General features: G+C 32.7%; 1 protein-coding gene across 1 annotated transcript in view; it reads left to right on the forward strand.

Annotated features, from left to right (window-relative positions):
- Positions 1 to 3,402: 3,402 nt before the first annotated feature.
- Positions 3,403 to 25,390, forward strand: part of LOC117238300 (apolipophorins) — a 46,311-nt gene continuing 24,323 nt past the window's right edge. Inside the window, exon 1 of the mRNA XM_033503111.1 lies at positions 3,403 to 3,593. Coding sequence (XP_033359002.1) covers positions 3,518 to 3,593 — 76 coding nt within the window. The 5' untranslated portion in view covers positions 3,403 to 3,517. The remainder of the gene's footprint in view (positions 3,594 to 25,390) is intronic.

A 25,390-nucleotide genomic window follows, 5' to 3' on the forward strand; every position in this document is an offset into this window, starting at 1 on the left:
TCTGATACCCTGTGCTAAATCACAATTTAATTTATCTTGGGGCTATTAATAAAATTATATTACAATATCGTATAAAAATATTCTATTTTGCTGTCGTATAAATTAATTAAAATATAGATCTATTATTCGCACACAATAATTTTCGTAGATTTAAAAAATATATCATGGCCTTTATTGATCAATGCAAATTGTATAATCTTGTACAAGAACGTTCTATTGCATTATAACGTAAATTAAGTTAAAATGTAAATAAAGATAAAAGCTGAATGTTCGTGTATGTTTATCTGAAAGTAAATGTTTCAATGATTTTGGACGACCATTGGGAAAATCAATCTTATCAGAACACAAGTCAGTACTCGTAGCAAACAAGATTAGCGCAGGTCGGAACTATCGTTTATCGTTTTGTTTGGAAACGAGTCATTCATTAAATTCTATGAAATAACTTTATCGTAATAGTCACAATCAAGTACCATTTCTAAAAGATCTGCTAAAGGATCTAACCAGCCCTTTGTAACGTTACAAAAGAAAAAAATGACTCGATAAGAAAGCCACGCGCATACTACCCTTTAAAGTACTCAATTAATTCTCATAAAGATTCCAGTTAACAATACTTTGCAATTACTTGAATAATAAACTATATCGTTGCGTTAGAAAGCAAATAACCATTGCTACAAATGAACGGCCCACAGTATCCCGAATAATATACAGGGTGTTTCTAATTTTTCCAGACAAATTACATAGACACAGTACGATGAATAGCAAGAGAAGCAGTGCTAATTATGCAGTTTAGTCGCTTTTTCCAATGTTAGCTATTTTCATTCGACCCAGGAGTGTTTTTACCTTAAATATTGAAGTGATTTTCATAAAATTGGAAGGGAAAAACATTATTATAATTCTCCCGCATAATTAATCAAATAATCCACCAATGATCCTCCAGCAATTTTCTACTCCGGAATAACAAAATTTATTCCGCCTGAAACGACCAGGCAATCTACTTCCTCTACCCCGATCCGCCATAAAATTCCATCCCACGGAACACCTGCACCCCAAAACCGTCTACCAAAGCCACCTAAATCACCCATTACGATCATTCCCCGATCTCCTTCGTTGCCAATAAAAACACCTAAGACCTCGTTCATTCATTCGAACAGTGCACAAGAGAATAACAAACGGGTGACGAATAGCAAGTACCACAAGGCATATGCCGAAGACGGTATGATCAGCTGTTCGAAAGGCACAAAGGATATTCTCGACTTGATTGTCGACGTGTGTAATATCAGGTAAATTGCTTAGATGTTTAGACATTAGACATCAATCGAGTGATTCGCTTCGTCTGTTTTGTCTACTCAGTTTGTTCATTCATTCACAATTACGTAGGTGTTTCCTTAATCGACCTACACACATTGAAATATAATATGTCGCGAAAATATTTGAACACATACAGTAGAAAATTCTCTTTTATGTGTATATCATGCTTGCTATATAAAATGATTTTGAACGATTATATTGGCAAGATTTGAAACCAATCTGAAATTGAAAAAAATATAAAAATTACAAGATATAGTAAAAAGTTAGTATACGGCATGGGTAGTCATCATATCATCTTGAATATGTAACAAGTGTTAACGATAATTTTGCTGAATATCGGAGCCTATTGATACAGGCTATCCCAACAATCATGCTACACTAACAAAAGTAACAAATTTTCAAACTCGTTTTTCTCGAAAAGGAAACGTTACATGAAACAATTTTATTCTATATGTAGTAACTCATGGATCTTAGAGTAAGGACAAGTAATGATGTTTTATTTAGAGTTTAATGTAGTTTAATAAGCGATACTCAATAACAAAAGACCGATTACAATATCGTCGTACGTCTTATTATCATACTATCCCGCTCCTCTACTTACACTCTCTGACTTCCCGATTCACACTCCGTGACCTCTCAACTCACACTGCGCTTCTCCACTCGCATTCTCTCCGCTATAGAGCAAATGCACAGACTGGTCAACGAAATAATAATAACACTGGAAAGCAAGCAATACCGTACAGCCTTCTTTATGGACATAGAGAAGGCATTCGACAAAATAAACCACAAATGCTTTCTACAAACAATCAGGAAACAATTCCCGGAACAAATATACCAATTAATAAAATCCTACTTAAGCAGCAGAACCTTCGTAATAAAAATCAAGGACACATACTCCGAAGTCAAAGACATCAAGGCAGGGGTTCCGCAAGGAAGCGTCTTAGGACCAATATTATACACACTATACACGGCCAACATATCAACGACTACCAATAGCAAAATACTGACATTCGCGGACGACACAGCGGTACTAGTCAGGCATAGTAACCCTGTAACAGCAGTCACATTACTACAAGAACATATCACAAAAATAGAAAAGTGGCTACAAGTTAAACAAATTAAAGCAAACCCCAGTAAATGCAACCATATTACATTCACACTGCGAAAACAGATACCACCAAACATCTTTCTTAACGGCACGCGCATATTACAAACAAGGCAAGTCAAATACCTAGGACTCCACATAAATATTCAGTGCAATATTCAGTAAAGTTCGTTACGTGTTATAATTTTTTATTTTCAATAGATAATTGTTGAAACTTTTGCGCGATTTCTATGAAATAAATAGCTACCTCAAATATCCTACAAGATCTATGTATATTTTCAGAAATTTTTCAAAACCAGTACCATGATTTTCAATCGTAACAATGGAATGTCAGGGAGGACAATGAAATTTGAGAATGTTTCATGTATAACACACATATTCATAAAACGTGTCCACATCTTGCTTGATCTGAGATATGTAAAATCAATTCGTCTACATAAATTACAAATAAACTTGTCGTAGCAAATATCAGAAGAAACTCAAGGTTATTTGTTACTTTGGAAAAAAAAGAGGATACAAAGGTATCAATTTTCCGAATGTCCAGTTGGACAAATTGTAAAGTACAAATTAAATAATGATAATAAAAAAAAGAACAAAGGTATCAAAGAAACATCAAAATTCTCTTCTCTTTCACCGTGTAATAGTTTTTTCTTTTTTTCGAGAGAGAGAGAGAGAGAGAGAAACCGAAACACTGTAAGTGAAAACCAAACGAGGTGCAAAAGTTCAAAATAATTTCCCAGCGGGACTGTATCTCAGTAAGTGAATACTAGTGGAAAGTCGAACCCGAAGTGTTTTAACGAAACCTCAAAGCCGATGGATCGCAACATGTTACAGCGTGTGTAAGCCACTTTATGCGACCTGCCACGGGGTCTCGTTATCTCAGTGTCAGCGTGACGAATGGAGCACACACGAACCGTATGCCAATGTCCAGCAGCTTGGTCAAGTGGTAAAGTGCGAGAGGGGGGCCGCAAGAGCATAAAAGCACGGACGAAGAAAAGCATCCATGCTTTTGTGGTGTTTCTCCCGTGGTCGCATCTCCCGTGCCCCAGGCTGATATACATTGTGCGACAGTGCGAGACTTATCTGCCTACTAGGACAACGATCATGGGACATCCACCTCGACTTAGGAAAGCGACCCTCGTTTGCCTCTTATTTCTGTTCGTGGTTACCGAATCAGCATGTAAGTACCACTTATAATCTTATCTTCAATGCTTACTGCAACCAAAATTCTCCGGTTCATCCAAGAAGCGTATAATTTTCAAACTTGAATACTTCATGCATATTTCTGCATAAATTTTTGCGTGAGAGCATGATGTAAAGAACGTAGATCCGGAACCGCTTCGTCATATTTTCGTTAGAAAATTTCTAAATTGTGAAAACAAATACGAGTGTTCGGATACTCGACTGCCTACATTACAGTTAATTAAGGGAACGAAAATTGTCTTTATTGGATTCATCATTCTCTATAGTAATTCCTGTATTTCATTGACTCTTAGTTGTTTAAATCTTTATTTTTGTTCTATTTTTCTGAGGTGTCTTTTAAACGTTATACTTACGAATCAATTGTATAATATAATAAAAAGTATGTAAAACTGTAGTAATACAAAATATGTATAGTAAAAAATGTACAGTAATACAAAACCATAGTAATATTTGTATATTTTTCATACCGTTGGAATCTCAGAATGTGTTAGTTAGAAAATTAGATGTATGAATGTAAGGGTCACAGCTTGTATAAATGGAGTTTAAACAAATTAGAAGTCTACTGTATTGAGTTGCGTTAGAAAGTTGATCTTTCGAGGTTGTAATAATGTATTATTGAGACTGAACAATCGAAAATAGGATTAGCAATGGAGGCGTTAGGATTTCCTCGAAAGTAGCTAAATTAGAAAGAGAATGTTGTAGTTTCGGGATATAACTGGAACTTCTTTTAAAAGTAATTTTCTCTATGCACTCTCTCATAGTCAACTTTTTCACATTTTTGTCGCCTACACATTGTGATATATTATTTGATCTTTGCAGCGCAATATTTTAATTAAAGATTAAAATTTTTTAGCGTTCATGTGCTTATGCGCGAATCATAAGAACTAAATTCTGGTGAAGATAGGTAACGAAACAAAGACCAGCGGTAGACTCTTTTTTTTAAATAAAGAGGGGCAAATGTGAACATGTGTATACATTCGAAATGAAATGAGAAAGCTCGTAGAATAAATTTATAATATCCTATACTTTTAAATTATTATTTCATATAAATAACTGTCTGTAAAATAGTAATATAATCTTATCGGAGAGAAATATGAAGCCTCGATGAAACAAAAACGAACGACAAGTATTCTCTTTTATCTCTAAAATGGCCTTTTTGCGAGACGACGAATTAGGAGATAAATGACACGCTCGCGTTAACCAAAGTTTCTCGGGGTCTTCTGTGACTCTCAGAAGGGAAGAAACAACGACTCTTCTTTGTCATAAAAACGGTTCCTTTGGAGCAGGATATTTCAGAAGAAAGAAGATAGCACATCTTCGTTAGAACTTAAGTCACTTTCTTCCGTTAAGAAACTCTTTTGTTGGGAATGTGCTAAAAAAATTGGATGTCTCAAAACAGTTTTCCTTTGAATGGAAGTAGCTCGTTTTAAAACATTCTTAAAGATTCCTTTCTATATGAAAATTTGTTATCCTTTCATATAGAAAATGATAGAACTATCTTTTCGTTGAACTTTTACTGAAAAAGTTCACGATATCGGAATTGCAAGAATAAACACATATATCGCAATCTTTTTTATCTCAAAGAATGATAATTATTTTTAAAAATTTCAAAACATTTATTAAAAAAAAAAAAAAGAAATGTTCAGAAATAAGTAGATTCGTTTAAAAAGAAAAAATTATGTACATTACAGTTGAATTATGATATAACATAAATAATTGACGAATCGGGGGCAAAATTCATGGAATTGGATGATATCGAACTCCTGAATATTCCATATATTTTTGACAAGCGATAAAAGACATATAAATATAAACAGATAAAATCCATCGCTCTTTTTTTAAGTATTTCGATGATATTAGTATCATTTTAGACACAAAATTTTAAGAAATACTCTTCCCTGAATCGAATTATTCGTGGAAATATCTTCCATTCGAGATATATGAAAGGAAGAAACCAATGACAACAAAACTGGTTCGATCAACTAGTTATCTAGCTTGCGAAATAGTTAGCATAAGCTCTTGTAAGCGTTATCTAACTCGCAGATTAGCAATATGTATTTGGCGAGTCTTTCTTTTTATCGTTAAAAGCTATAATCATTAAGAAATCGTAATAGAATTTTAACCTCTTGGAACCTCTTAATTTCTTCGAAACTTTTTTAATTCGAAGACTTGTTCGTTATCGGACGAATCTCGATAGCTCGAAAATCGAATTGAATTTCAATATTTTAATCGAAATTATAGTATTTCAAATCGGATTACTTAATGGTTCCTATTCTATTGTAATTTCACTGTCACTGCAAAAGATGGATTAATGTTATTTAAGAATTTATAACAATGTTAACGTAACAACAGGTCAAATTACTTATGCACGTTACACAAAATTATTTCAAATCGGATGACTTAATAATTTCTATTCAGTTGTAATTTCACTGTCACTGCAAAAATAGATCAATGTTATTTAAGAATTTATAACAAGATTAACGCAACAACAGGTCAAATTAGTTCTGCGACGTTATACAAAATTCCATACACATTCGCATATCTTATCGTTGCTTTTTTCCATTTCTTCTTCGTTTGAATTAAATTTAACCTCGTCTTGTCGAAATAAGATGACAGTCATTTTCTTCGTTAGGGAACTTTTCTAGATTATGTTATGATTTTTCAACTTAACAACGAGCCCCGTGGAAATGCAGTTTCTTATTTTAATTTACGGTTGAAGAGACCCGTAACTAAACTTAAACTTTCATAAATACATCCGTAATGTTTATAAAGTTTCTTTCATACTAAAATACATTACTATAATCAGATTGTAATATACATCATCATCATCAATCCTCCATAGGAAAATGCTGAGATTTCATTCTTGAATTTGTCTTTAGAATTTTTATCCTCATTTGTATGTCTTATTTTTTATATTCCAATTTCACTTTCGTTTTATCAAACAAAAGCTTTCAATAATTCAACTTAGCATAAAATTGAAACAGGAAATCACGCAGTTCCCAGACCACTGTCGACGCGATGGAACGTGCTTGATTGTATCGGTACCTTCCGCGAGTGCCATGCACAGTGAGAGTTAGAACAAGAGAAAGTGTAATAGTGTTAGTGACAACGGGATAGTGATGGTGATCCCACCACTGACACGCGATTTATCACAGGCACGTGCATACATACACTCGTCTGTATAAACACACACAAACAGAATCCCTGAGCACAGTAATCCTCCGACAGCTATCCGCACACTGAAAATTCAAACTCGCAACGGAACAGAACCAAAATCATCCTACGCAAACGCCATGAAACATGAATACGATCCGTAACATGGCACTGAAACGAACCACTGGAAGCTATCGCACAACACCAATAAACAGTATACCCTTCGAAGCTATAAAAACCTCACTAGAGAACGAAGAAGAAAGCACGTGAGCCTAAAATACGCTGCTAAATTATCTTCTACCCCAAACAACCCCTACAATGACGTAACTACACGTGGATACGCAGACCCATAGGACAAAAAGACCAAAAATGCCACACCCTTTCTCCATATCAACATATCGAAAATATTCGAATATAACTGAAGGTACACATCGATAGCGGTTATAACGGGCAGCTACGGAAAATTAGCACCCTGGGTCGTAAAGATCCCCCAAATAAACACGAGTCTAACAAAAATAACAATTAACATAGAGCATAAAATTGGATTTTCCAGCTTAGACAACAAATACTCTTATCACAATGAAACATATATCGATGCATGAAAAACAGACCAGTTACATTCGGTTTTATTTGCAACGACATAACCAGAAAACAATAACTTCCTAAAGCCACGTCTGCTTTTACAGTTGAAGCATAGGCCGTCCTCGGATCCCTCAAATAGATACAAAGAAATAGCAATCATTATACATAATATACTGACTACAATGACATGAGTTTAATGAACGTTATAGGGGAAATCCAAATAATAAGAACGAACGCGAAATCATAGGAAACATCCAAGAGACTTACAAAGAATTTAACAAGAATGGCAAACGCGTGATTTTTACGTGGGTTCCATTTCACCAAGCCCAAAGAGGCAACATTCCTTCCAGCGAACGAAACTGCGTATGAAAATCTTGCCATCTCGCTGCACGTAGCCGGAAAAGAAGAATGAAACAGAATATTGACCAAGTCAAGAGAAACGAAAAACCACGACATTGTAGAGAACTTTTAGCGACAAAGGTCCACCCACAATATGACTGAAAAGGAAGGAACAATTGTGACAATGCAGGCTCACTGCAGGATGCTGCAAAATAATACACCAACACGTACTGGAAAAAACGGAATTAATCTTTTACAGCTTGCGTAACCAAACTTTGACAACCAACTACTATTGTTCGACTGTAAAAAATACAAAAACCAAAGAGCGAAATACAAATTGCATTCACCACGCAATCTCGATGTCGCAAGCCCACGTAACAAGTAGTTTAAACTTCCTAGAGGATAGAAAGCTGTATCAAGAAATACGTATAATTTTCCAATCTAATGAGTGGCTAATGACAAAGAAATCATCATTCGAGGCGACGGTAAACATGCAACAAAAGAGAGTGGAGAAATCACGCGTATATTAACAATTTAACAAATTTTCGAACTTGAAGAATTTTTTAATAACGAATAAATTATATCAGCTATAGTACTTTCTACTACTAAAGATAAAAATGCTTGAAACTTCACTTAATTACAACTTAAATTCTTGAAAATAACCTGAAACTGAATTTAAGTTACATATCGTACTCCCCAAATTTTTTAGTTTCTCTTCTTTTTTTTCTTAAATGTTTGGACAATAAAAGAATCCTAAGATTGATTTGGAAACAACGTGAAAAGTAGAATCAGATCATGGTACTTCTGGAATTTAAAAAATCTCAGAAGAATGAAAACGTACGAATAGCAAAAAAAAAAAAACAACTTTAGAAACAGACCTAAATCACCGTGCATGCTTCTTTCGCTTGATGCAAACTTGCAAAGTGAAAACAAACTCGGCGCTGAAAACCGGAACTTCCTCTCTTCAAGAGAAAGAAAAAAGAAACGGAGCTCGCTCACTATCCATAGACAAGCAAAATATCTTCCGTTTTTTCTAACGACGTGATAAACAACGTCTCCGCGTCCCATCACGATCCATCAATTTTTCAAGTCGCCATACGGCCGACGGGTGTCTGCTACGTAACTCCATATACCCGAACTCGAAACTCGTTACACCGTCGTGAAACTTTTTCCCAGGCCCATTACCACGTTGATAACGTGACGAAGATAAAGGCAGGCAGAAAAACAGAGAAAGTGTGTAGGGGAGACGGTGGCGAAATATTTTTTAACAGGCTGATAAATTGAATTTATGCGAGAAAAGCATCAGGGGCGAGTCACAATGGGGTGAGGAGTCACCCTCACGTCACAACAACATTCCGTTAGAAGTTTGTTCAGTGTGGCTCAGGCCACCTCTAAAATGCATGGAACTACCCCTTTGCAGTCCCACAGGAATTCTGTGTAGACCAGGTAAATAAGTTCCACCCTCGCAGATACGTATCTCGCATAAAAGTTTTCGTGGAAACGCAGGGTATCCAGGGTAGGGACGCGTCTAAGGTGTTTTTTCGACGATACCACGGTTCGACGAACTGTATACAATTTGAATGAGAATACGGTATAATACGGTCGTATATTAAAATATACAGTGAAATGTGCGGTATATGAATTAATAGGGAAACACGACTGTTCAGAGAATAGCAAAATACTCGTATGTCTTTAAAGTAATTGCTTTGTGTTTTAAGTGGAATAGCATAGTCATGAATGCAAATGAGTATATGGTCACAGATATTTATGGAAATTCATATTTTTCTGAAGGTAAATAAAGTGATAAAACTTGAACAGAAATTTGTTTTATCTACTGAATATTCTAATAGGCGATGAACTTTATTTTTGTTGTTTTCTATGTTTTAAACTTTCCTCTTTTTCTGATTTAAATTTCCTATAAGTGCATCAAAATTCGTAGTTTAATGATAATGTGTCATATTTAAATTTTCAATATTTACGAACCTTTAAAGTTTAGATAGGTCTTGACAATCTTTCCTGAAAATCTAGGCGAGTATTAATTTTTCTAACGAAAATTTTATATTTACGCTAAGCTCTCGAGACTTCCAAGACGAAACTTATATTTTGTATAAAATATTAGAGATACATAAGATATAAGAGATAGATAGAAGATAAGATCTTGCAGATAAGATACTGTAGGTGGAATATAATGTAAGAGTTTGTAGATATAAAATCGAAGATGTAAGATGCAGAATATCCGTCTATTTCAAGATTGCCGAGATTCCAAAAGCTTTCAAGATCTGACAAGACTTTCGAGTCTTATCAAAGTTCAAACATAGAAAAACATATTAAAGCTTATCAAGATTTTCAACATTCTTAAATAGCGTATCATATTTGAAGTGATTCGATCTGTCATATTATTTACGCAGATTCTTATTTTTATGAACACGATTAAAAAAGAAGAATATTAAATATTGTAACAAGTACATTACTTTGAATATTTTATATATTTCTCTCTACACGCCATACGTATAAAATGAAGATTTTTATGCAATTCTGCACTTTTATGAACAATACTAAAGAAATGGAGCTTTTGTAGAAATATGTTTCATCTACTGAAAATTATAGCAATATATATCACTATGGATATTTTATATATCCTTGTGTATCATATACGTTCTGTGCGTATGTGCAACTTCAAATTTATCACAAATACATAAAAATCCCCAATATAATATATATACCGCCAGCCATAAACAGCGGGACACTTACTCGTTACATTTATTAAAAAACTCCAACAAATTCTATTTCACATCATATTTTCCACACTAATGCGACCCAAGTAACAGATTTATACCGAGATAATTCGAAAGTATGAACAATGAAAACCATCACAGCTTGTTACATCATATACATCAGCTTGTTCCTTAATACTTGTAGTCAACAGCGTATTTCCCAATCTTCTACAAATGCATAAATGCACAATCAGTTGATCGTTAATCGTACTTTCAACTTTACGCAAATTTCTCGACCAATGATATACATTGTGGTATCCCGAACGATAGAAAGGGTCAACGAGCTTCAAGCTCCGTGCGGTTCGTCGTGTTAAAAGGTTATTCGCCGTGTCAAGGATGCAGAGATTAACGTTAACAGACGGATGTCGAAATCAGAGATTAATTTCGACAGATAGGACTCGAACAAATTAACGGCGGTTACCGCGAAATTCTTGTTTTTTTTTCTGGTTTTGAATACACATTTCTCCTCGATTATAAAAGACTTTATGTACCGCTGTCTTTTTTTTTATTTTTTTTTTTTTTTAGGAATATTTGGTTCGTTTTGTCATGTCAAGTCTTTTGTCATGCTTGGTCTAGTTTAGCTTCAGTGACTATTCATAGAGTAAGCTGCGTCACTCTAGACGCCGGTATACTTTGCTAATGGCTACTAAAGTATTCTGCGTCCAATGGCTTTGCCATAATGCAGCATGCTTTTGTTTCAATCGAATTTCTACTAGTTATTTGTCTTTATTCTTGTCGCTTGAAATGCAACTTACCATTTTTCTACTTTTCTTGACTGTTTACGTTTCTTTGTGCTTATCTTAAACCCGTTTTAATAGTCTATTTTTGTATAAGGAATGTTTTTACATGTGCAATCGATGAGTTCTTCAATATCTGTAACTATATTTACTTTAATTTTGATACTTCTTTTGTTAATTCTTATAGCTTTTTATGGAGTTATTTGGAATTATTTGTTAGATATTAATTTTTTTTTTATTTCACATCTATTTGAAGATATTCAGAATTAATTGAATCTTTTACGAAATAACTTTTCTTCGAAATTCTTATAATCCTTATATCCTATAGATTCTTATAATCCTATTAATAACGACAAATAAACACGTACTGTAAGAGCACAGATATAAAAGCCGGTCGGCGTAGCAATAATCTGCAAAGCAACGCAGATAACAAAATCGATTCGTTTGATTATTATTGACCCGTAAACTCACGATTTTTTGGCCTTTACAAAAAGTTCAAATCGGTTGAGATCACAGTGTGGACTTTGAAACCGATCGACGGATTCTTCGAAAGGAAATCCAAAAGGAGTAGTAAATAATAGATAATATCTGATTTGAAGAATATTTTCTTTCATGAATATGTTTGTAACATTTTCCTTATTTTTGTTTAAATTCTTTTATGATAACGTCTAGCACTTTTAAAATATTTGAAGTTTCAATTTTTCAAATATTCCTTTCTATTGAGATTAATAAGAAATAATTTTGAATAAGAGATTTTAAATATTAAAAAGAAGTTAATAGAAATGTAGTCTTGATATTTCTCTTATCACTCTTCATAGCTTCACAGAAGATGTAATTATTTCTTTTTTTTTTATTAAAATAACATAACGTTTAAACAGTTTTAATATCTGTTGATCTAGGAGAAATAGAATGAAGCAAAATATTAGCAGTGTATTAATAACAGAAACGTATAATTTTCGATTTTTATCTCGTAGCTTCAGTGCCTTCATATTTTTAAAAATTTCAAAATGTGATCGTTTCCTTAAAATTCTATCAATTAAAAAAGAACCTAATATTAGTAACCTTTTTTAAATTAATTAAAACAGAGAATAGTAGTAGAGTAGAACTTTCATTTTCTATTCTTGCAGATTAGTATCTTTCTTATCTGTTTAATATCTTGTACGAAAATTGCGTTCAGTTAAGGAAAAATTCTAATTTCTGTGAATTTGATAAAAGAAAAAGAAAATAGCGTAATGTAACAAGAGAAACGTAGAGGGTATTCCCTTCCTCTTTTTCGTTCTTTATTTTATTTCGCGATAAAACTTATCCGTGACATTTAACTTATTATTACGCTCTTACCGTCATGGACTTACGTGCGTTTCCTGACAATCGTTACAGACGATGCATCAAGGGAAAAAGCTTTTTCAACGTGTTTCGTTTTCCGACGAACCATCAGCGTTGCGTGTTCGCTATCTTTATTTCCGCTGATCGTAAAACACTGTATAAACCACTACACTTATCAGGCAGTAATATCGAAAATGAAATGAATAATTTACGACCGTGGAGACACTTGCCATGAAATAACAAGCATGCTACTTATAGTTAACATTTCTTAAATAATCCTTCGAACTGGTGCAATTAAACTATTAAACTGCTTCTGCTATATTTTTGTATTTGAAAACACCAGTCCATATATATATATATATATATATATATATATATATATATATATATATATATATATATATATATATCTCTAGTTTATAAAATTGTACTCTATGATCTTTGTTCTTCTTAATTTGATGAGAAATTTGATGTAATTACACTGTTCATAAAATGGATAGATAGATCAAAATAGATGCTTAATTGAAAAAATTATTGAAGAAGTTTTTATCACAAAATAGATCCTGACTTTGTAGTATAACCATATATAAATTGTATGATTATATAATAATTAAACTCTTGTCATTGTTATATTTGTCGAAACTAGATCATTTGTAAGTTAATACGAATTATATACTTATTGCATTCAATATTTAATACTGTAGCAATCAATTCTTTTTATTCACACGACAGAATTATGTAATTTATAAAAGTACTATGGATACAAAGTATCGTGGATTATTTATTCAAAATTTGATTGTCAACTGATCAAACGTTTTTTTTATTGTTATTTTATCAGAGTTTCTAAAATTTTGATAAATTATTATTCAGCTTTTCATTCACAAGTAAAACCTCGTGTTGGAGAAAGAAGACAAATTTTATAGAGCCAGTATAAATTCCTATCGCATAAACAAATCCTCAACGAAATTTCTACGATAAAAGAGAGAGTAACATAATTGATTTTATAATATAATATAATATAATATAATATAGTAAAATCACATTTGAAATTACATAAATCCCTACATACATTCTCCACTAACAAACGAAATTTACCCTTACGAAGAAGAAGAAATCTTTAAGATGGGAATAGAATAAATTCCTATGGTACATCTTTATACATCGTAAAGATTTTAAAAAGGAAAAAATGGGTATATCAAGCAAACAGGGCGAAAAAAGGAAGAAACGCATTGTCGAGTTTCGAATAAATTTTTCAAAGTTCCATCTTGAAAATGGAATGTTACGAAGAAATGGGTCGAGTCCCTGAGGACATGCGAAGCTACGTTGGCGTTTGATCGAAGCTGGAAATTTCCAAGAACTCAAAATTACCAATTTTCTCCAAAATAAACGGTATATCGTATGTCAAAAAATTGAATAGTTCGCGTTTCTCGATTTTTTGTTCTTTTTTATTAGTTTGGTATTTTGAACGAGTGTTTACAAAACGTGACACGGATCAGCGAGATCAATGATCTAAGAGACTTCCTCCACTTGGCGCGATCCCATTGCCGGAGTTAGATGGACGATGATGGACAATGATTAGCCCGCGAGTTCTTTGAATCATTGTCAATGGCCGTCGTTTATTGTTGTCCCACATCCGCGGCAGCTAGACAATGTTTAAAGTTCATTACGTGTCGCTTTAAATAATAGGTTTTGAAATCATAGAATATGAGAATATTTTTTTAACAGCTTCGTTTGCTCTTCAATCACAGGAAGTGAGATAAAGAAATTCACGTATATTTGATTTGATAAAAAATCTCATTGAAGGATCTAATTAAACAGGGAATAATAAAGAGTGCATGCGACGTTTATTCAAAGAGAATAAAAAATAAATTGTTAGAAATAATGATTTAAATGGAAAAAGAATATGAAAATACTTATAAAAAAGAAAGAAGAAAATTAAAGAAATTTTTTAATGATTTGAGTACCTGCGACAAAAATAATGAAAAAACGAGAATCATTTTCAAAGAAATTATATAATATTTTTGAAGAAGGAAAATTACCTGAATAATTTGAGTAAAATGTGAATAACGAAGAAAAACACTATTATAATTTTTTAAAAAATTGGAAGATTTTTTTAGAACAGAAAAAGGTTTGATTCGATAAGAAAATTAAAAATTTAAACGAAACTAGCAAGTAACATAAATCGATATTTATACTAAAATAAATATTTGTTAACTCTTAAAATGATTTAGAAGAGCGAAAACAACAAAAGAGTACAAATCACCTTTGAAACCAAAAAACCTTTAGAATAACTTAAATACATAAAACTAGAATAGTAAGAAACAGCCGAGACGATACTGTTATTTCCTTTCTTATTTAAGCAAAATAAGAGTAGCGAAATTATGATGGAAAAATATGAAAAAGTTTTTACAAGAAGTTTAAAGAACTGAAAAGTGAAATGAATATTAATATTCGTATGAATTAACAATCGTCCGAATTTTAAAGGGAAAGAGCCAAAAGCAACTCCCATAAATTCTCCTTCACAACTGTACAGTAATTTTGAATTAATCAAAATTTCATTTTCCTCCGAGGTGTAATCGTAGAAAATGAGAAAAGTCGCTTTCGAACTAGTCCGCATAAAATGAGTACCAGTGCGGCGAGGAGTTCTTATTAAGACCCGTCATGATTAGCTAGATCGAGCTTCTCCTATGGTGGCTGTTCTACCGATTTATCGAGCCCCATGGAACGAACAAAGTGTGCTTTATCGCGCGTTAGAGATAGACAAATAATTATGACTTGGTAAACAATATTGTTAATCTTCCACGCGTGTAAACATCATTGCGCGTTATTTTTCCAGTGTCATAGGAATTCTATTAATAGGTAGACTGTGAACTGTTACGCAAACTCATATTTTTATGATGAAATAATTAAGAAAAATTAACCTAGAGACATATTTGTTCCGTCCTAATGTTATAACGAATACTCGATGCATATTTAGATTTCTCGTAAACATTTTACGTTATATTACGTTTGAGTAAATTTTATTTTCTATAAATGCGTAAACATTCCCAGTTAGTCGTTAAGTACCGACAGTTACTTGCGTTCGAGCATCTATGTTCGAGATATTCTTAAGAATAATTTTACATTAAATTACTAAGAATCTTTTTCCATTGATAAAGAATTTCCTTTCACGTGTACAATCAACTTAATATGAATGAGTTGCCCTCTTCACTCCTTCAGAGATATTAATAAATACTACAAATACTGCAAGAGGTGTGTAAAAGATTTTCAAAGCTACTACAAATATTATTAGCTACGAATATTTACGAGTGGTCTGTAAAATGGTTGCGTACGAATACTTTGATTTTTATTTCAGACAACGACAGGCTACCCAATTATTTCTGAATGAATAAAATCCTTCTACGAATGTGTATTAAATCTCAATGTCCATGACTACATATTTGAATATTATTTTTGTGAAGAAAGATAGAAAATATCTATCTTTCTTCACAAAATGTAGTCTTAAAAAAGATTAAATGCTAAATTTTGTATCAAACTTTTTATTGGAATGTATAACAGCATTAAACTTTCAAGGAGCAATGAGCGGTTTTCCTTCATCAACCGAAGAAACATTTGCTATTTAAATATTTACAAGGGACCATCGGTTTCTCTGAGAAATATACATTTCAGCACAAGACACCAGGAGTTAAGAAGTTTCGAGGTCCAAGTAAATGAAGAAATAAAGAGCACTTGGGGCTATTGCGTGGCTTATGATTCCTGTTGGACGCAATGAAAGTTACTTTACAATTACAAGAATTTCGGTCTTGAAGCAACCTTTGGTTCGTTATATTAGAGAATCAATTATTTCACACGTCGTTGCTCTACTAAAGAAAGCTTCCATCGCTTGTCTACTTGTCATTATCATTCTTTAAGCGAATACATAAAAAATTCTTAAATATTTTTCAAGTTCGCAGAATTCTCCATAGACGTGAATTAATCGTTTTCTACAAATTAACGAATTATTACTTAAAAAGGTAAAAAGTCACGACTCGTTTTTGTTCCAAGTTAGATTTCACATTTCTGAGAATTTTGTATAAATGAACTTCTATGAATATTATATTTGTACGATGAATACATTACTAGTTTTTTATATCAAATGACGTTCCAATACGTAATACGTTTTCGAACGTGTACAATAACGTGCAAGAGACATCATTTGACGTCAAGGAGCTTTTTATTATTCCTTACCTAGCCAATTTCATTATTCCGTATGTTCATTAAATGTTATTCGTAAGAAATAGATTGTGCAAATTTATAAAAGTTCGTATTATCGTTAAATTTGAAATTTCTTTTACTATTCAAATGCCGCTGAATATTTTTGCGCAAAAGATCGAATAAAATAATAATTAAAGGATTTGTATATTTAAATCGTATTTGTTGAAGAAGAGGAAAGATAGAAATTTCATATCGATGAATGTAATACTTTACCTATTACAAATATCAAATTTTGATGATACGAATAAGAATTCATGAATTTGTAACACATTCGAAAAAGTATTTGATTTATGGTTAGATCTTGTGGGTTCACTCAAATTGATGGAAAGCGAGGCTTGTCTTCTTATCGCATTGCAGCTTCCTCGCCTCTTTATACCCTTCATGCGTGTTTCAATTTTTTCCAAAGTCGAAGTTGATGTAGGTACGGCGATGCAACCGGCCCTATGTCGTATCTCGTCTGTTTTATTGGGAAGTCGAGATCAAATCAATTTACCAAATGTCCGGTTGAACATAGGGGACCTGTAATCGTTTCAATGATATAGACCTCGTTCCAGCCAGTTATATGCCGCGAACTATGTGCATTAGCGGTCCAAGATGATTTTAGGTACTCTTGATACAGTGTTAAATTACCACAGAATAGACTGAACCGCGAGACGTTGTCGCTGCATTTTACGACGAATCTTCGATTAACTTAATTCTACAGGGACAACCGTGTTTCTTAACCGTTTGAGTTCCAAGCAGCGGGATCGCGCTGTTTAGATTTTGTGCCGAAAAGTCCCAGTACATTTGAACGCTACAGACGACTGATGGTATTTTATACTTCATTGTTATCTTCTGAATAATTTTTATTGAACAAAACTTGGAATATTTATAAACTAATAGCACGCATATATAATAATATAGATGTATTTCATAAAATAACAAATATGATGATCGCTATTGCTCCGTTCGGCATTTTTCGACCCTGTGTTTTCAAAGACTCCTGGGACTCAAACAGTTAATTACCTTAATGGAGTATTTTATCTTAGAACTTAAAAAAACTAGGTTTCATTGTATTTTATATCTTTGAATTTTTAGTTTTAAATGAGAAGTATGCTTAGACAATTTTTTCCAAACAACTTATAGACTTAGAGTATGACAAAAGGTAGGGCTTTATTGATAAAATAAATTAAGATACAGCTATTTAAGGAAAACAAAGTGAGGTGATAGGCGTGGTAGGTACTGAGAAAACACGATATCTAACAACAATATATTTAACAACAAATATTTATTAACAATATATTCTCTGTGTACACCTGGCGTAAAACTCGCGGTTACTAATTTCGGTTCGCGGTTCGCGATTACAAGTTCGAACATGGGTCCATGCGAAAATATTCCGTAAAAATGTATCGACATCTAGTAATCATCTTGTCCGAAGGATAGGGTCTTTGTGTAGCGAGCCACGGAACAGAAACCGTTGGAAAGTTTACTGTCGAGTGCCGCTACGAAAGAATAGGAAAGAATGAAATGAGAGAGGAATGTATTCTACGTTTGGAAATTTCCTTTCATAGCCTATTAGAGAGATATTTTGCAAATATCCTTGTGGAAGGCGCTAAAGAGAAACAGTAAAACGCAATAAGCAAAAACAAAGGAAATGGAAGGTTTTCGAAGCAATATCATTTGCAAGTCGCTCTGTCGATTCAACTGTTCCAGACAATGTGTCTTCATTAGCAGAATTATAGTCGTTTAAAACGAAAGTTAGATTGTAAGGCTAAGTTGTGTGCAACCTTCAGCCGTAATTTACGCCACTTATAATTCCCGGGTGATACATTGTTGGAAGCCATGGAGCTTTCACGTGCTCATCGCGTGGAAAACTACACGGCTGCACATCCGCTTATCGCGGCTGCAGTGCTGCAATTATCCCAGGTCGACTACAGTTGCACGAGTCGCATCGAAAATTCATTTCTACCATCACTCGAGACGCCCTTAAACGATCCGCTGTCTTCCGTCGGATTTTCCGCGCGATTTTCCCTGTGATTCGCGCGAAAATGCCGCCATGGGAAGAATAAAACGCGAGGGAGCTGCTTTTCCATATCTACACGTGTAATCTGAAGATAATTTATCGGAAGAAGCGAGCTAAAGTCTCGAATAATGATAATTTCTTAAAAATGATATCCACGTGAAAAAATTGTAAAAACTTCTTAAGGTATTTAGTAATAAATTTCTAAACAATTCGTGGAAAAAGTTATCTAAACTTTTAGTAACAATCTTAATCTTTAAATATTTTAAATTTTGTGTTCCTCTTGACAACACGTTGACAGTAATTGTATCGATATGCAAGTACAAGTAGTTTTGTGACAAAAGTGTGTTTTCAATGTGTTCTAGAACTCAAACACACGAAATTCAATAAGTGTACGCAGACTATCGTGACTGACTGTATTATAAAATTCCATGCTATTTCTTCTCACGAACAAACTTCGATAAATTACACTATGTAAATTTATTTCGACACGTGATATATAACATACGAAAGTGGTCACATAAAACAACAGCTGGCATTTCCACGGGACTAAAATTTCAAGCACTGCAGAGCGCGTGACACTTGCAATTTTCATGTGCAACCCAGCGGCGATTACGCGAGCCGCGACGCTACGCCGACCGGCGAATCTCTGATAATCGGATAATGGAAGAGCAGGGGGAGAGAGAAAGAGAGAGAAAGAGACTGCGATTGCGGCCGACCGATTAATTTGCCGCCCCATTGCGAGCTCCCTGCTGCTCGTTCGAAACGAGACGGAAGCCTCGAGGTTCTTTCGAGGATCGTTTCATTTCGTTTTGAGATTGCGTCGGGGATTTGTTCGATAAAAATTGCTCGCAGTTGCTGCCTTATCCTTAACGTTGAGTAGGCCATTTTACGAGATTCTTCCAGTCAATAGGAATGTCCTGCCTCCAGATTTCCGCTTTCTACATTTCCAACTCTATTTGAAGATTCGTATAAATTGTAGGTGGTTGGAACATATTAAATCGTAGGATGTGAAATTGCTAATTTAAAATAAAATCTATGTACATTGTACATACGTCGAAATACGAAGTTAGATTGTAAATTCGCAAAATCATTATCCGATTCTTTATTGCAGAAATTTCTTCTTTTATAGGAAACTGATAATCGAAGAACACAGAGAAAAGAAATGACATTGTTTGGTTTTGACATTTTCAGATGACGTTACAGAAGAGAGCGATTTTAATATTCGATGCGCCGTTTATCAAACCCATAAAACGAAAACTATGTTTTTGTCTAGCTTTCGGATTAAATATATATGTTTACCGCCTTCCAAAATATCTCAAATATATTAATTGTCATCCGTGAGAACGATTAATTTCGATGGAATTGATTCTATTTTTAGTAAAAGAAATTAGTAAAAAATTGACCAATTTGATTTTGGTACGCGTAAACAAATAATTTATCGATTTCCTTCAAAATAAGTAGGAAAATAGATCGATAGAAAATATCTGTCAATCCGCGATTTCAAAATGATTTTCAGATTTTTGGGATTTTGATGGTTTCTGAATGTATCGAGATGTTTCTGTTTGAGGAACTGGAGGGTTTGATCACCCGTCAAAAATAATTCAACGATATGCGTTCGACAGAACATTACGAATGTTATATGAAAGAGTCATTCCCCTCTTCGCTGCTGTCATATAGTATCGGTTATAATGATTTAAACATGTCCGGCAAAACAAGAATTATTCTCTCGGGGGAGAAGTATATTTAATCATTTTTACAGTTTACGACGAGCGTTGCGAAGGAATTTATGTTGTTGCACGAAAACATTTAAAAATGAAAAAGGAGAATTTTTCGATACAAGTAAAAATTCTTCTTGCATATAAACTTTAGCAAAACGTTTCCATAATTCCACTGTGTCTTGCGTTATCAATTTAACAATTTTTCAATCTCTCTCTAAAAACTTATTTCTAGTCTCTTAAGAGTATTACATAGTATTATAATCCGAAGATCTGGCAAAAATATTTCTTAACCAACATAATGGAAGAAATGTTCCCATTTTTCTTACAAGATATAAAAGAATACGGCTATTAAGAATATAAAAGGGCTATCAATTCACGAAAATATGAGAAGAGAAGAGAAATTATTAAATCACATATATTTAAAAAAAAAACGAAACAAATTAGTTAATCCATGAAAATATGAAGGAATAAATCAAGTAATTAACCAACCAAAATATACAAGATAAAATAAATGATTAATCAGGGAAATTATAAAAAATGGGAAGGAAGGATTAAATAAATACAAATGACCCAAATCATTAATTTACGAAAATATAAAGTGGTTGAAAAAATTATTTATTCGCGTGAATATCAAAAAATGATCCAAATTATCAATCTTTATATGCTGATATATAAATGAATCAAATTATTAAGCCTCGTGAATAGACAACTGACTTTTGCGCAATTTCATGTTTTTACGAACAGAACTGAAAAAATGGAAGTCCCATAAAAATCTGTTTCATCTACTAAAAATTGTAAAGAGTATCCTACGTCGAATATTTTATATACCTTTTGTATACTCATAAATATGGAAAAAGTGAGAAATATTATTAGTCGACAAAAAATGTACGAAGAAGAGAAAGATTATTAATTCACGAAATCGTAAAACGCGAAATAAATTATTAATACGGATAAAAGAGAAGCATTAACGATGATAAAATGGTTGATCGTCTTTTTTCGTATTATAGTTCCTATCTAGATAATACTGTTGACCAGAAGGATTGTGCTTATATGAGGATCGGTATTAATTTCAATCTTCTGTGACCAACAGACTCCATTCTAGCTAAATCCAATCTGGATTCAGTAAAAGGGAGAAATAGCGAAGCACTACGTGACAGGAAACGCTCAGAGGTCCAGAGCACTCTTTATCGTAATTTATCATGACCTTTCTTACAAAAGAGTACCGACGTTACGTTATTTATTTCAGAAAAACGTTAGCAGAATACCGAAATAATCTCTTTACATTCAAAAATTGCTGTCATTATTAAAAAAACAGGAAGAAGAAGGAAAAAGTAGATTGCAGCAGAACACGTAGAGGATGTTTGCTCTTGCTTTTTACCATCTTATTATGATAAACTTGGAGATGGAAAAATGGAATTCCTTGAAATATTTGAATCATATTCTCAGCGATCTAAAATCTTCATATTTAATTCAATCTGAGACTAACGACAAGAGAATAAAAGATTTTAGAAATCTTCTTTGACAATTTCCTAAAGAAGTTACAAATTGGTATATTGCTATATTAAACGTGCACATCAGAAAACAAAATTTCTTGAAATATTCCTATTATATTGTTAATAGTTTGAAATCTCTGAGATTTCATTCAATCGGAAATAAAAAAGGAACAACTATATTATGAACTATTATTGCTTTATAATTATTAGTTTATAATAATATACTTATTGGAAAATAGTTCCTAAATAATTTATCTACTGCAATTTAGTATATTAGCGTTATGAATATTTCGATCTTTTTAAACTTCATGAAATTATCGGATCTAAATGGAAGCAAACATAATGACAGAAAACAAATCATTGGAATTCCCTTTCACTGTGACAATTAAAAAAAAAACAGGGTTTGATAATATAAAATGTCAGAAAAAATGTAAATGAAATTGTATCAATGATAACGATGCAATTAATTAAATAATTATTGTTATTCTTATTAAGGTTATAGGCAATATCTCTAACGTTACTTTTGTATGTTACGAAAATATCACCAGTGGTAAAAGAAAATCATTGCAATAACTTCGACGTAGTTTTTGTTCAGCTAAAACCCGAGAAAAACGCTATGTTAAGCATGCAGTTTATCGGCAGTCATTGTACTCGTAATCGTTTACCAAGTTCTATCAGAAACAAAATAACAAATGACACCATATTTTAAAATTGAAGTGTCAACGTTATAAATACATTACAGGACGTTAAGATATTTCGAAAACGCTACTTTAGATTGTGAAACTAATATTACAGAAGTCTGCACTTAATAAATAATCAATATCACGTTAATTGCCTGTTTGCGCTACAACTCTTTTATGTTTTATTTGGATTTAGTAAAAAACATGTAGCTGATTACGATACATAGAGATCACAATATAAATATTCCGGACAAGTAAACTTGTTTGGCAATTCTATTCATTTCTTTTCTTCGCGATACCGTTTTAATTTTTTCTTAGTGCCACACAGCTTTAAACAACTTAGCTGATATCGGCATAATTAATAGAAAAAAATGTTGTCGTTCCTTTTGATCTAAGTCAAATTACAACACAGAAATCGAAAGCAATTCGAATTATAATCATAGACGTGAAAAACAGTAACGATATTATATTTGTTTCTTGCATTATTTTCGATCGAACTCTGTATTTTTCTAATAAAGACATTTCTTTTCGTGATTTTTCGTTTCAATTTCACGTTGATCGTATTTTTACAATCGTTGAAACTACTTTGTTCTCGTGTGTAACGAAGAGCAGGTTGAAATGCACAAAGCTTGAGGATCGTGATAAAGTGAAAATATCGGTAACTGTAAGAACTTCACGTTTCACGTAAGATGATTCGAGAGTTTAAAAAAGAATCAGCTGGAATATTAACGTCGATTGGGTAGTGTCGTTTGTTTCTAAAAATCTCAAAGGCCATGATAAAGTCTAAATGACGGATCACTTAGCCTCTCGCAATGCACGATACACTGCCGACAAGAAGGAAAACCCTGCGGACACGATAAAAAATCTTATTGACTCGTTTTATAATCGATAACATTTTTACGCGAGACACTGATTAGCCCCCGGGGGGAAGAGCGACATATTTGTGCAAAAGAGGCCTGAACCTCGTAGTAAGGTCGTGTCGATAACACGATAATCGCTGACTTTGCTGACCCTCGATCTTGAAACGCTTATTTTTAGTCGATTGGTTCTTGATGCTGGGACGCAAAATTAGGTATATGTGTTTTATAGAAATTATCACGATCGCGAGTTTCTGTAAAACATCCAACTATATTCCAATATACTTCTTATATCCTGATAAAATACTAATACAACTTACATTTTAATATTTTTCAATAAGTTTGCGTTTAAACAACATGTACGCATATTTCCATTGGTTAGTCCATTGTTTCAAATTAATTAATACATTCGAAACACGAAGATAAATCATTGATATCGATATAAAATACAATACTTGAGCAATTATAATAATGCATTTTAAAGAACGAGAATATACCTTGTTTATAAAAATTTCGGATCTTTCCTGACGACAAGTATAGCTATCGAATGAAAAATGTTTAGGTTGAAAGTGTAAAGATGAAAAGAGGTTCAAGGTACAAGCTTTTTAAACGTTTAACGTCAAAGGGCTTAAAAAGTGTAATAATCTAAAATTCTTGTTTAAAGGGTCACTTAAGTAAACGAAGAAGAAACGTTGTGCTAATGGAAAGGGCAAGAGATAGTAAAATATTGCTCGATAAAGAAGGCAAGAGTTATTAAAAGTTTTCCAGCGAATGAAGCCGCCGTAAGCCTCCTATGCGCGCATTTTCTACGACGTTATCTACTTTCTACATTATTATCCGCTGGAAATCTACATGGTGGATAAAAATGGGATAAAGTAGCTCGGTGATAGAACCTTCTTAAACACGAGACTTTTCATAAACATTCGCCGTGCATATTTTTTATATCGTTTGCCTAGCTATCTTCTGCATGCATCGCTGAATTTTAACGAGTCTTATAGAACAAAAAATTCGTTACTTTAATATTTTATAGAGTGGCCGAGTTTTCCCAAACGAATTTTACTTCTACATTCAAATGATGATGAAAGATGTTATCGAATTTTTGCTTAATATAATATTCTATTCATTTTTCTATAGAAGTTAATCGATTATTTCGTTCCGATAAATAAAATTTCTAATATTTCGCTTATTGTACAAATCATTTATTCTAAATTTTAATTAAGATTAAGCTCAATCTTTGCCATTAGAATTAAGTAGAGTCAATTATTTTACAAAATTTTATGCGAAACTTTAATTAGATATATAAATCTTAATTTTTACCATTGGAACTAATTAAAATTAATATCGTAACATTCAGTTTTTATTTTCAATTAATCTTAAATTAAATAATCTTAATTCAGATTTCGGACAGAAATAAGACAAGAAAAATATGCAGCATTTAAGAAATTTAATTTATCAAATGGCAACGAATAATGGAAATACAAACGATCATATAATTATATATTTGTATTTCCATTATCATATTCGATTATATTATATATACGAATTAATTATATAAACGAATATATAATTATCAACGGAAGATCTTTCAAACGATACCAACAAAATAATTATTCGTCAAATTATCGATTCGTCGATATCTCTATAAATTATTTATTCGTTGATAATTTCTTGATACACAAAGGTGTAACAGACGAATGCTTGTGACTGATAAATAATTTAAACGACGTTAGAACAAAATGATGAAGGACTCTGAAGGTAATAACTTTATAGGAAAAAATAATTAATAATCCTAAATAATCTAAAGATCCCTAAATAAGTTTTTATCACAGTAATAATTTGTGAAGCAACTCAAATCACTGTTT

This window comes from Bombus vosnesenskii, unplaced genomic scaffold, assembly GCF_011952255.1.
Source record: "Bombus vosnesenskii isolate JDL3184/JDL3185 unplaced genomic scaffold, Bvos_JDL3184-5_v1.1 scf7180000013445, whole genome shotgun sequence".
Classification (NCBI taxonomy): Eukaryota; Metazoa; Arthropoda; class Insecta; order Hymenoptera; family Apidae; genus Bombus; species Bombus vosnesenskii.